We start from the raw sequence: 11,463 nt of genomic DNA, 5'->3' as shown, positions 1-11,463 counted from the left end.
AGCCAAATTTGTGATGACATTTTGGTCATTTCACAACCCCAAATATAAAACTAATCAATCCTTATTAAAATGATCCTCTTAACATATTCATAATTAAACATAGGAAGATTTTTTTCATATTGCATTCGTAAGCTTCTTTCATAAAAGGATAAAAAAAAAAATGATAGTATACAAACCCGGTTAAATTCATCGTAGTCATCATTTTGTCGAAAACGCTAGTTTGGATTCCCTTGCTTTGACCAGTAGTAACTCCAAAAGTTATTGTATTCGTAATTTTTGTTCCGTAGAAACGATAAGGTTATTATCGTCTTTCGAAGCCATGAATATATTATTTCTTTTGCGTACAATTCATATTAATGTTAAAAAACAGTGTCGAATTGAAGAATATAAAGATAAAAAAGTATATATAAAAGGACATTATTGGTGGGGAAAAAAACTAAAGGAAGAGGTGGAGACCGAAGGAGAGGAAGAACAGCGACCGCTTCCCTTTCCTCTCTCTTCTGTTTCTCACACTGTGTTTGTGTTTGTTTGAGACAAATACCCAAAGCCTTCATTTTTAATTTTATATTGTATGTAACTTGCACTTTCTTTTTCCAGAAGGTGATTGCAAAAAACACTTACCGCCAAGAGCAACAAAAGAAAAGGAGAGAAAGAGAAAGAAAGAGACGACAGGCGACAACAGAGAGAGAGTGTGGGAGAGGGAGAGGGAGAGAGAGAGAGAAGGAACTGTAGAAGCTTTCAAAACCACACAAAGGAAAACGATGTCTGAGAGCTTTACATCCTTTCATACTCTGCAACTCTAAGAGGTACATACATATGTATGTATATATACATACATGATGAGATTGAGAAGAAAGGAAGAGGGGCCTAGACCCTGTTTATTTATTCTCTCTTTTTCTTTCAATCAATCACTCTACATAATATATATCCTTAATTTCTCTTCTTTTTTTTGCTATATATTTCCTTAATTATTTCTACTCACTATATCATATAATTGACTTCAATTTCATGATAGGTTGGTGTTTGTTGGATTTTGCTTATCCTTATTACTGATCAATAATTCAACTATATTGGAGAGTGGTGATATAAAGTTGAAGGTGAAGAAAAAGGAGATGATGATTTTAATATGGGAATAGCAACACCGCCACCACTTCCATCCATATTTCTTTCACACAGCTCCAGTAAGCTTGATTCTTCCAATTCTATGTCCCAAGATTATCAACAAGGAATCTTCAGTTTCTCGAATGGGTTCGAGAGATCAGCGGTAACACCGCAGCAGCAGCAGATCCGAAGGGAGAAGGTGAGGTTGCAACAAGGGTTCGAGGGAGCACCACCATTAGTTGGGATAGAAGAAGAGGAAGGTGGAGAGCTTCCGGTTTATGAAACCGCAGGGATGTTGTCAGAGATGTTTAATTTCCCTCCGGCCGGCGCCACCGCCGCTGAATTGTTGGAACAGCAGTCTGTGTCGACGGCGACGTATCGGTCCCCGAGGCCACAAGGAGTGGCCAGCAGCAGCAGCGAGTGGTACGGAAACAGACAAGGGATGATAACAACTGGGTTGGGACCGTTGGGAGATTCAAAGAATCAGAACAGTGTGAATAGCCGTGACAGTAATTTGGTTCATCATCATCATCACCATCACAACCAGATTTCAAGCATTAATGCAGACTCAGCAGCTGCCATGCAGCTTTTTCTCATGAACCCTCCTCAAACAAGATCTCCTTCCCCTTCTCCTCCAACTTCTTCCACACTCCATATGTTACTTCCACACCCTTCTTCTAATTCTTTACAAGGTTTCACTGGTTCAGGACCACCAAGTGGTACTTTTGGCCAATTTACATGGGTTCATGACAGTGCTCATCCAGAAGGAGGAACCACTGGCCCTCCTCACCTTAACAACAACAACCAAGGTGAGATTGGTGGCGTTGTGGAAAGCCAAGGTCTTTCGTTATCATTGTCCTCTTCGTTGCAACACTTGGAAGCTGCAAAAGCTGAGGAATTGAGGATGGGGGATAGTGGTTTTATATATTACAATCAAGGAGGTGGAATTGGAGGTGGAGGTGGAGCCGGTCCATCTTCCTCAGCTCAGTTTCCGTACAAGAATAATAATCTTCAGGCATTGCATTTACAAGGTGGTGGTTCCATAGGAGGACACAATAATAACAACCAGGGTTTCGGGTCATCCTTAGGTATTGTAAATGTTCTGAGAAATTCAAAGTATGTGAAGGCTGCTCAAGAATTGCTCGAAGAGTTTTGCAGTGTTGGGAGGGGTCAGTTTAAGAAGAGCAAGTTCAATAGGCAGAATTCAAACCCTAATTCAAATCCCGGTGGCGGCGGCGCTTCTTCTTCTTCATCAAAAGATCCTCCTCCTCCTCCTCCTTTGTCAGCGGCTGATAGAATTGAGCATCAGAGAAGGAAGGTCAAACTTCTATCAATGCTTGACGAGGCATGTAATCTCTATTTCTGTTCTCTCTCTCTCTCACCCTCTCTCATCCATCAAGAGTCAAGGTCCCCCAATATCTTTTTCTTCTTATTTGTTTAGTCCATTAATAGTGCATTATTTTATTTTATAATTTTCTGATTAACAACAGGGACAATAAAACACACAGTTCTCCGGCCGGTATCTTGAATTATTATTTTTAAACTCAGAAAGGAAAAAAGCCGGCTGGTATAATAGGGTTCCATTGCATAGGATCAGTTGGTAGGGATTTCTTCCTTATTTTAATAAAAACCCATTTTTTTAATCATTCGATTTGATTGGTGGGACTGGGATGATTTTATATTATTTTTGGTTTCTTAGTTTGGTGAAAACCATGAGAGTAACCTTTAGGAAAATACGTCCATCAAGAAGCGACGTTCCTTCTGATTAGTAAGATAGACCCCAACCGAAGGAAAGAAAGGCACCCCCTCACCATATCTGCTACGTACCAATTTATCATCAATCCCAATTCCACCTTACAGGATCCATACCCATCATAGAAATATTGCAGTGAAAGCCATTGTTAATCATTATCTCAGTTGACCAGAAAGAGATCCGGAGGGGTCTTTTCTCTTCTTTTTTTTCCTTTTTACAAGTAAAATATTCAGTCTTATCTTATCTTTTTTAATTTTGTTTATGCACACAACACAAGCGATTGGTGAAGAGTGCATGTCATCCAAGAAACCCAACGATATTCTTCATTCTCAATAAAAATTACTTCAGCAAATCCCTAATGTTCCTTACTCATATATTTATAGACCACCATAGCTGGGTTCTTTTCTTTTTTTCATATGTAACATAGTCTCACTCACCAAATTCAAATATACTTGAATTTTAACATCTCTTTCTGCCCCGTCTACTCCATCCATTTAAAAATCATAAACTATATATATATATTTTGGTAATTTTTCATTATTTGTTTGGGTTAATGCTCATAAATCCAACTAAACTATCCATATTTATTTGACATATAAGTTGCTTTCCTTTATTAATGCTAAATTGGTTCGTCCAGCTTTTCACAAACCGCTTGCATTGATGGATGAGTAAATGATAACATGCATTTACTATATCTTATCTTTATTGGTTCTTTCAACATAGTATCGTGATAATTGATTATCCGATTATCATTCATATTCCCATACCAATTAATTGTCCAAATTTGACGGTGTGAATAAAGTTTATCCGGGTTTTGCAGGTGGACAGGAGATACAACCACTACTGCGAACAAATGCAAATGGTAGTGAACTCATTTGACCTGGTAATGGGTTTTGGTGCAGCAGTTCCATACACAGCACTTGCGCAGAAAGCAATGTCTCGGCATTTCCGGTGTCTGAAGGATGCGATATCAGCGCAGCTGAAGCACAGTTGTGAGCTTCTGGGAGAGAAAGATGGGGCAGGGTCTTCAGGTTTGACCAAGGGAGAGACCCCAAGGCTAAAGATGTTAGAGCAAAGCCTAAGACAACAAAGAGCCTTCCATCAAATGGGGATGATGGAACAAGAAGCTTGGAGACCCCAGAGAGGCTTGCCTGAACGATCTGTCAACATTTTAAGAGCTTGGCTTTTCGAGCATTTTCTCCACCCGTACGTTTCTCTGCCTCTCTCTCTCTCTCTTATTATTACTTAAACATAACATATGAATGACATTTACATACTCTTTTTTATTTTTATTTTTATATAACTGAAAATTGAATACATAATTTAATATAACTTATTCAAATTTTTTACTATTTGACCAATTCTAATCGCTTCTATTTTTTAATTTATCATTTTAAAAAATGTGGTATAAAATAAAAAAGAGTAAATAAAGTTGTTGAAATTGAAATATCATTTTCTAATATAACATATTTTACACCTGCGACTAACCAGGATCTTGGGATAATATATATATATCATTATGATTTTTAAGTTACTAGATTATATAAAAAGGATAGCACACAGCACGAAAGATACTGTAATCATTAACTAGACAAAAAAAAAAAAGCAGCAGGGTTAGAAAAAGAAAGAATGGGAGGAGGGGTGGCAGAAGGAAAGAGAGAATCTAAAAGGCCATTATTTATGTTCCGTATGCTTATGGTCGTTTAGATCAACAGTAATGCAGTAATATTGCAGCATCCTTGGATGTTGTCTCGACAGCAAAAAGGTTGAAAGATATATATATATATATATATATATATATATATATATATATATATATATATATATATCATCACTGCATTAACTACAATATCTTGGTATCTTTCTCTGATCTACTTTCAATATCTCTATTAAAAAGAAAAACATGTACAAAGGCGTTAACGCAAACACCAAATTAGATTAAGTGATTAATGGGGGGATAAAAAGGAGAGACAGTGGTCAGTGTGTACAGTGATACACTTTACTCCTGCTATGGCAGCTAGGACAAAGATCTTTATTTCTTTCTCTTAGATTCTCACGCCCATGAAGGGAAAGAAAGAAAGGTGTCAAACTCAGCTAGGGTACAGAAAGCCCGGTGACCCTTTATACGGTTAAGGCAAGGACTCTGATGTCATTTTCTGGTCTCTTTCTCAGGTATCCAAGCGATGCAGATAAGCATCTTTTGGCACGACAGACTGGGCTATCGAGAAATCAGGTTCGTCTCCTCTACTCTTAGCTTTCCACAATACAGTAAAAACGTTAAAGATAGAGAGTGAGAGAGAAAGAGACAATTATTTAGCTTGGCTCTGTATTCAATTAATTAGACGCACGGTCCACATCGACAAGACCAAGTAAAAAAGAAAAAAGAAACTCATTGATATAAGAAAAGGGACCAGCAGTAAGTTCAGATGCAACTTACATGATTTTGGGTTTTTCTCCGGTTTCTTCCAATAGCCCACGTGGATATTATTGTGCTTTACCTCCCTTTTCTTTTCCTTTTTTTCCCTCTAGAAAGAAAGCCTTATTTATTTATTTATTTTCCTTGTTTTAATTAACATTGGAATCTTTTACTTCATGACATAATTAATTCTGAAATCAAATGAGCAGAGGTAAGTACAGAAGCAATGAGACATGAAAGTTTGCTGATACCAATCGAGCGCACTCTCCCAGTTACTCCTTTTTCTCTCTCATATCAATTAGCTTCACACAACTACACAATAGGAACCATAAATATGGGAAATAAATGTTTTCTAGCTAGAGATGTTAGTGCCTTCTGTCTTCTCTTCTAATGCCATATTACGTATTCATGCAACTTCATCTGCTAGCTCATTATGTTGTTAGTTCTTTTTTTTGCTAATTATATAACCAATTGATTTAGAATATTACACATAATTAATATATGTTCTATTTTTGCTAATTTTTCCCGTACATATGCATATTCTGCACTAACTGTGTACTTTTTATTTTTCATGATAAACCAAAATCCAAGAGTTTTCTTACGTGCTATACAATTAAGTGAGGGAGAAAAAAATAAAATAGATGATTAATTTCCTGTGCCTTCCATATATGCCTACACCGTGTAATGGTGAGTGACACGGGGGAGGAGTAGACTCATAAGGTCATACAATTAAAGCACCGTCCTTTCTTAGAAGAAACTGCTGATGAATAGTTCCATCAGTTGCAGTATGTAATCTCAAAATCATTTTAAATCTGTCATTTCACTGTCGTTTGTGTCACACCCCACGAGCTCATTTTTAGTACAATAGTAATATGTACCATTGTCATTCATCTTTTTATACCTGTATTTAAAATAATATTTTTCTTTCTTGCATATCATTAATTAGCATTGATGTTTGATTTTTATTGGATGAATATATGAAAAAATGGGAGAAACGAGAGAGTATTGTAGAAATTTCCAACACCCGATAGAAGATACCTCGGTCCCTAACCACAATTTTTCTGTGTCCTTGTTTTCTTCTACTGATAATATCTAGCTCGCAGGGTGCATGTTACATACTATTAATCTAAATCAATCTATCCTATTCTCAAGTGTAAGTGATCGTGCATATTAATTTCTAATTTTCTACTATACAACATTCGTATATGTTATTGTTGACTCACTTATGATGAGATAAATCATTGCTTTGATGTGACAAAGTAGCATTATATTCATCTCTTTCTTTTTTTCTTCTTCATATTATATATATAGTTACATAAAATTTTGTAGGACGGGGATTGATGTGTATACTATACTATAATATAAAATATAAAATTGCATCCGCGTGTATTGAGATGGATGGTTTGAACATGTTTTGTTTCAGGTATCAAACTGGTTCATTAATGCCAGGGTTCGGTTGTGGAAACCCATGGTGGAAGAGATGTACCAACAAGAACTTAAAGAAGCAGAGTGTGCAGAAGAGAGAGAAAGGAACCAAAGCAATAGCAATAGTGCCCACGTAGCACAAACTCCAACCACACCAACAACAGCTACAACATCAACAGCAACAGCGCCACCACCACCAACAACAACAACAAAACCAACAGGCAAAAGATCCGATATCAATGCTACTGAAAGCGACCCTTCACTCGTTGCAATCAATAGACAAGGCTTCTCGGAAAACCAAGCAGCCCATTCTAGCTCCAACACCACCACCACCACCACCACCAACACGGTCGTCAACGCCCCCGCCTCTGAGGTGGCGCCACCCGGGTCTCAGTGCTTCGATTCAGACCTGCCCCTACACAGATCAATAGCCATTGATGACACGTGTCGCCATGGCAGCTTGGTGACAGCAGATTATGGGACCGCATCTGCAAGTGCTGACATTGGATCCACTCTCATTAGATTTGGGACCACCGCCGGTGACGTGTCACTCACCTTAGGGCTACGCCACGCCGGAAACATGCCGGATAAATCTCCTTTCTCTGTTAGGGACTTTGGAGGCATTTAATCTTCCATATAGTACTTTACAGAATAATATATATATATAAATATAGGAAGATGCTTTATTATATTATATCATCAAAAGAAAAACATTTTTTTTTCCCATTTAATATCTCTTTGATATTCCTCCGTTTTTTTATTTGCATTGTGTAAGGACAGGAAAAAAAGGTTACACGATATGAGAAACGTAGTGTTAAGTTAGCTAATAGGTATAGTTACTATGAAATCTATTGTGTAACTGTATAGTAGATTGTTTTCCATGACTTTTACCCCATATGTGTACTTAATCATTTCAGGGATTTAGATTAATTTGATAGGACTTGATGTTGTCACTGGCCAGAATAGTAAGTATTCTTTCTTTCTTTCTTTTAAGATCTCGAAGCAGTGTCAAACCTTCCAATGTCCTTATATAAGTTCTCATATATAAACAAGGCTATGGCCAAAAAAAAAAAAATTGAATTCGACTGCGTCTGTAGACTGTAGTGTGTTATATATAAACAAGGCTATCCCGACCCCCTCCCCACCTAACAAAAAATTAAAAAATGGTTAGAAATAATACTTGATAAAATAATTTTTTCCCTGAAAATTAACTTGTTGTCTAGGAACACAGATTTCAGAAATAAGAAATAATATTTTTTACTTTTTATTCCTAGGGACATTATTTATTAAATACAACATCATATAATATTTTATCAGTAATAAATATTTATTCTTTCTTTGGGTATTGTAAAATACCAACTCAACCCAAAAGTTTAAACTGGTGGGTGAGACTACATTAATGGTGGACAATTCAACCCAAGAACCAATAACATGCCTCTTTACACGAGAGCCCATTGGATTCGAAGAGTGGACAATGCATTAGGTCCAGCGTATCTGTGCTAAAAATTTTCACAAGATATAGTTAATTATTAATAAATGGGAGGCGGTGAGAATCGAACCCGTAACACCGAAACTCTGATATCATGTAAAAAATCAATTCAATCCAAAAACTTAAACTGATGGATCGATGAGGTTATATTAATAATTTTATATATCTCTAACAGGTATATAAAAATAAGTTGTGTTATCAAATATATTATTTTGTCCAAAAACTCTTTCTAAGCATAGAAATAAGTAAATTTATTTCTTTTTAAAAATAGTGTCAAAGAACAGAATCGTTGTCATATACATCCTTAAAATCAAACTTACTTTTATCCCAAACTAGTTGAGGTCGATGGCAAATGAACCCAAATAAAAAGATTGAGCAAAAAAAGATAAAAAAAAGATAAAAACAAATAAATAAATAAAAATATATAAATAACAGTAGAAATTTAAAAATAAAATAAAGTTAAAATAAAGATAATTAGGGAGAAAAATGAATAAGATAAAAAAGAGAAGAAAAAATTAAAGAAATAAGAGAGAAAAAATGAGGTAAAGAAAATATAGGGGAAATAGATTAAAAATGAGGTAAAGAACCATCTTGACGCTTACCAAAAAAAGAAGAAGAACCATCTTGACTATAAGAAAAAAAATGAGTGTAATCCTTCGTGATACTAATAGTTTTCCTCCAATCTATCATAAAACACATGATCCACCAATATAAATATCATTCCATTAAATATTATTTTATTTCTTTCCTCCAAATAAATTTCAGCCGACCTCTTCATATTTTTGTGCCAAGCTCTAAGAGACAAATTTTTTTTTTTTTTTACAAAATTACAACTTCCGATGAAAATAAATCCACCACTAATATAAATAAGCAATCTCTAAACCTTTCAAATGGTGAAAAAACGATTTCTCAAATATATAGAACCAAGCCACGTGTTTCCTCTTTTTTAGCTAGGAGGAATGTAAATTTACTTTTAACTTTCATTTTTTATCTCATAGACGACAAAAACTGAAAAAAGGACTTCCATTTTGTTTGAAAATTTTATGTCCATTATGTTAATTTGCTGCTAAAATTATTATTTGTTTAAATTGTTATGTATCTTGTTTATTTTTGATTCGCCATTATTTTTATACTATTATTAAAACATGTGCTGTTATGTCATAAAATCCTCTTAGATGGTTGTTATCGTAATTAAGCTATTGTAATAATGTAATAACATATGAGTGGATGATAATATGAAAAATATTCATCGGACAATACTCTAAGTAAGGGATAAGAACTAAAGGGAAGGAGGGAGAATTGGCAACGTCCTAAATGAAATGCATACTCTAAAATAGTGGGTGATCCAATAGTTGAGTGGTTGGGGGATAAGCCGTGTCGGACCTAGAAAAATTTGTTTATCTCCGCACATTTAATGGTGGGGGTTTGCCCCCGAAAAATTTTTTGTAAAAAAAATTTAAATCAATGTTTGAACCTGCTCATAATCTAATTTCTTCCATAACAAGCTGCAGGCAATAGTTTAACCAATTATTCCCTCCTTAAATCTTACCAATCCTACAAAACAAATATGAGAATATATTTCAGTATATCCATACATCATCATTCTATTTTATAGTGATGAATAAAAAAGTCAACACTACCTGTACACGAGGCAAGCAAAATCATAGTGAAAGCCTCGTCTCTAGATATTAACTTATTTGAGAATGTAAGACCTGCAATCAATCATCTCTTTTTATAAAAATGAAAAAGGAAACAAAGGATGAAGAGAGCATGAGAATGGGTACGTGACGGGGAAGGAAGAATAAATTTTCTTTGTGATCAATTTGCGTTGCTACGTTGTTTTAATCATCTCCGTACGTTGCTACGTTGCTAAGTAAATAAGAGTAAATATCATTTTTGGTCTCTAACAAAAAATTTGGTCCCCCACTTTAGTTCATTATAAAAAAAAAGTTATCTGGTTCCTATGAAACTCAAAGTGGACCTATTTTGGTCTTTTTGAGGGACTAATGTAGGTCTTTTTTGAATTTATGAGGGACCACGATTTTAACTAAATTGATCCACTTTAAATTTTTTAGGGACCTCGAGACTATTTTTTTTGTAAGAAACTAAAATGGGAACTATGTTTTTTGTTAGGAACTTAAAAGGATATTTACTTCTAATATATATTGAACCAAGAGACAAATAAAGACTTATAATAATAAAAAAAGCTAAAATAAAATTTTTTATGACCTCCGGGCATTTACCCGCAAGTGGGTCCGCCACTGGGTATAAGATGTATATAATTTAGCAAAAAGCACCTTCTAGACAGACAATTAATATGGTTATGAAAAAAAAACCATAAATTTTTATTAGAAAAATCATAAATTAATCCAAAAGAATAAGTCATGATTCACAATGATTTTATAAAAAAAGCTTTGAAAGCGGGCGTCTTTAAAAAAGAAGAAGAAGAAGAAAATATGATCAACCAAATTGTAAATATATATATGCCTCAATTTCCTTAAACTCATTGACTAAGCATATTTGGTTGCTTATGCATAAGGAAAAACCAAATTCCACTACGTACTTGAAAGTTGAAACCGTACTACATTTCCAGATTAGGACGTGTTTGGATAATTTTTGCATACCTACAATTACTTGTCAATTCCGTTTCTGTTATACGTAATTAATGTGGTTAAAACGGATCAACAGCAATTTGTTGAGGTATGTAAAACAAAACCAGACGTTTCTTCCGTAAAAACCAAAAAAAGAACTTGCGAAGCAACAAGAACTTCTCACCTACTATGTTTCTTGCTGTTTGAGAAACACCGCATATTAATTACTAACCGAAAGAGAGCCTTCTCTGTATCCAATTGATTCTTACAAGGTTGTTCTGCTGCAACCATCAAGATTGCTTTTGAGTATTCAACCATATGTGATTTCACACATGAGTTTCGTTTTGAATATAGGTAAAGTTTTGGGATTTACGTTAAGATGCGGAAGAAGTTAGCTAGACAGTACACAAGCCGCTGCCAGTAAAAACACAGATCTGAAGGAGTTGAGTGATTCTCTTTTTCAGGTTTGAACAATATATATATTCACTCTACTTACAGCAATGTCACTATCGTTAATATTTGGCTTCGGAAATTCCTAAATTGAACCTGAAGGTTAATCGGAGTATTTAATGGATCTTCAAGAACAAGAGTAAGGGTTTCTTATCAGGGGACCATAATGTGTTTGTCCTATTTTTTAGGAAATCGCAAGGCTATAGGTATAGGGTTTTTTTTTTTTTTTTATTTATCA

General features: G+C 35.0%; 1 protein-coding gene across 1 annotated transcript; it reads left to right on the top strand.

Moving 5' to 3' along the window:
• Positions 1 to 433: 433 nt before the first annotated feature.
• Positions 434 to 7,648, top strand: LOC133316683 (BEL1-like homeodomain protein 4). The gene is made up of 5 exons (XM_061518459.1): positions 434 to 806; positions 1,016 to 2,446; positions 3,675 to 4,060; positions 5,027 to 5,087; positions 6,694 to 7,648. Exons 2-5 carry the CDS (start codon positions 1,127 to 1,129, stop codon positions 7,321 to 7,323), a joined length of 2,397 nt encoding a protein of 798 aa, XP_061374443.1. The 5' UTR covers positions 434 to 806; positions 1,016 to 1,126; the 3' UTR covers positions 7,324 to 7,648.
• Positions 7,649 to 11,463: the final 3,815 nt, after the last annotated feature.

This window comes from Gastrolobium bilobum, unplaced genomic scaffold (genome assembly GCF_033153095.1).
Source record: "Gastrolobium bilobum isolate Gb01-03AN ecotype WA unplaced genomic scaffold, APGP_CSIRO_Gbil_v1 utg7803, whole genome shotgun sequence".
NCBI classification, from domain to species: Eukaryota; Viridiplantae; Streptophyta; class Magnoliopsida; order Fabales; family Fabaceae; genus Gastrolobium; species Gastrolobium bilobum.
Note: the sequence above shows the minus strand (reverse complement) of the source record. Positions and strands in the feature narration are given on the sequence as shown.

Excerpts from the sequence above, each read along its gene's own strand:
- LOC133316683 (XM_061518459.1), top strand. The coding sequence starts at position 1,127 with ATGGGAATAGCAACACCGCCACCACTTCCATCCATATTTCTTTCACAC. Across the intron at positions 2,447-3,674 it reads TTCTATCAATGCTTGACGAG|GTGGACAGGAGATACAACCA; the intron begins GCATGTAATCTC and ends CGGGTTTTGCAG. Across the intron at positions 5,088-6,693 it reads CTGGGCTATCGAGAAATCAG|GTATCAAACTGGTTCATTAA; the intron begins GTTCGTCTCCTC and ends GTTTTGTTTCAG.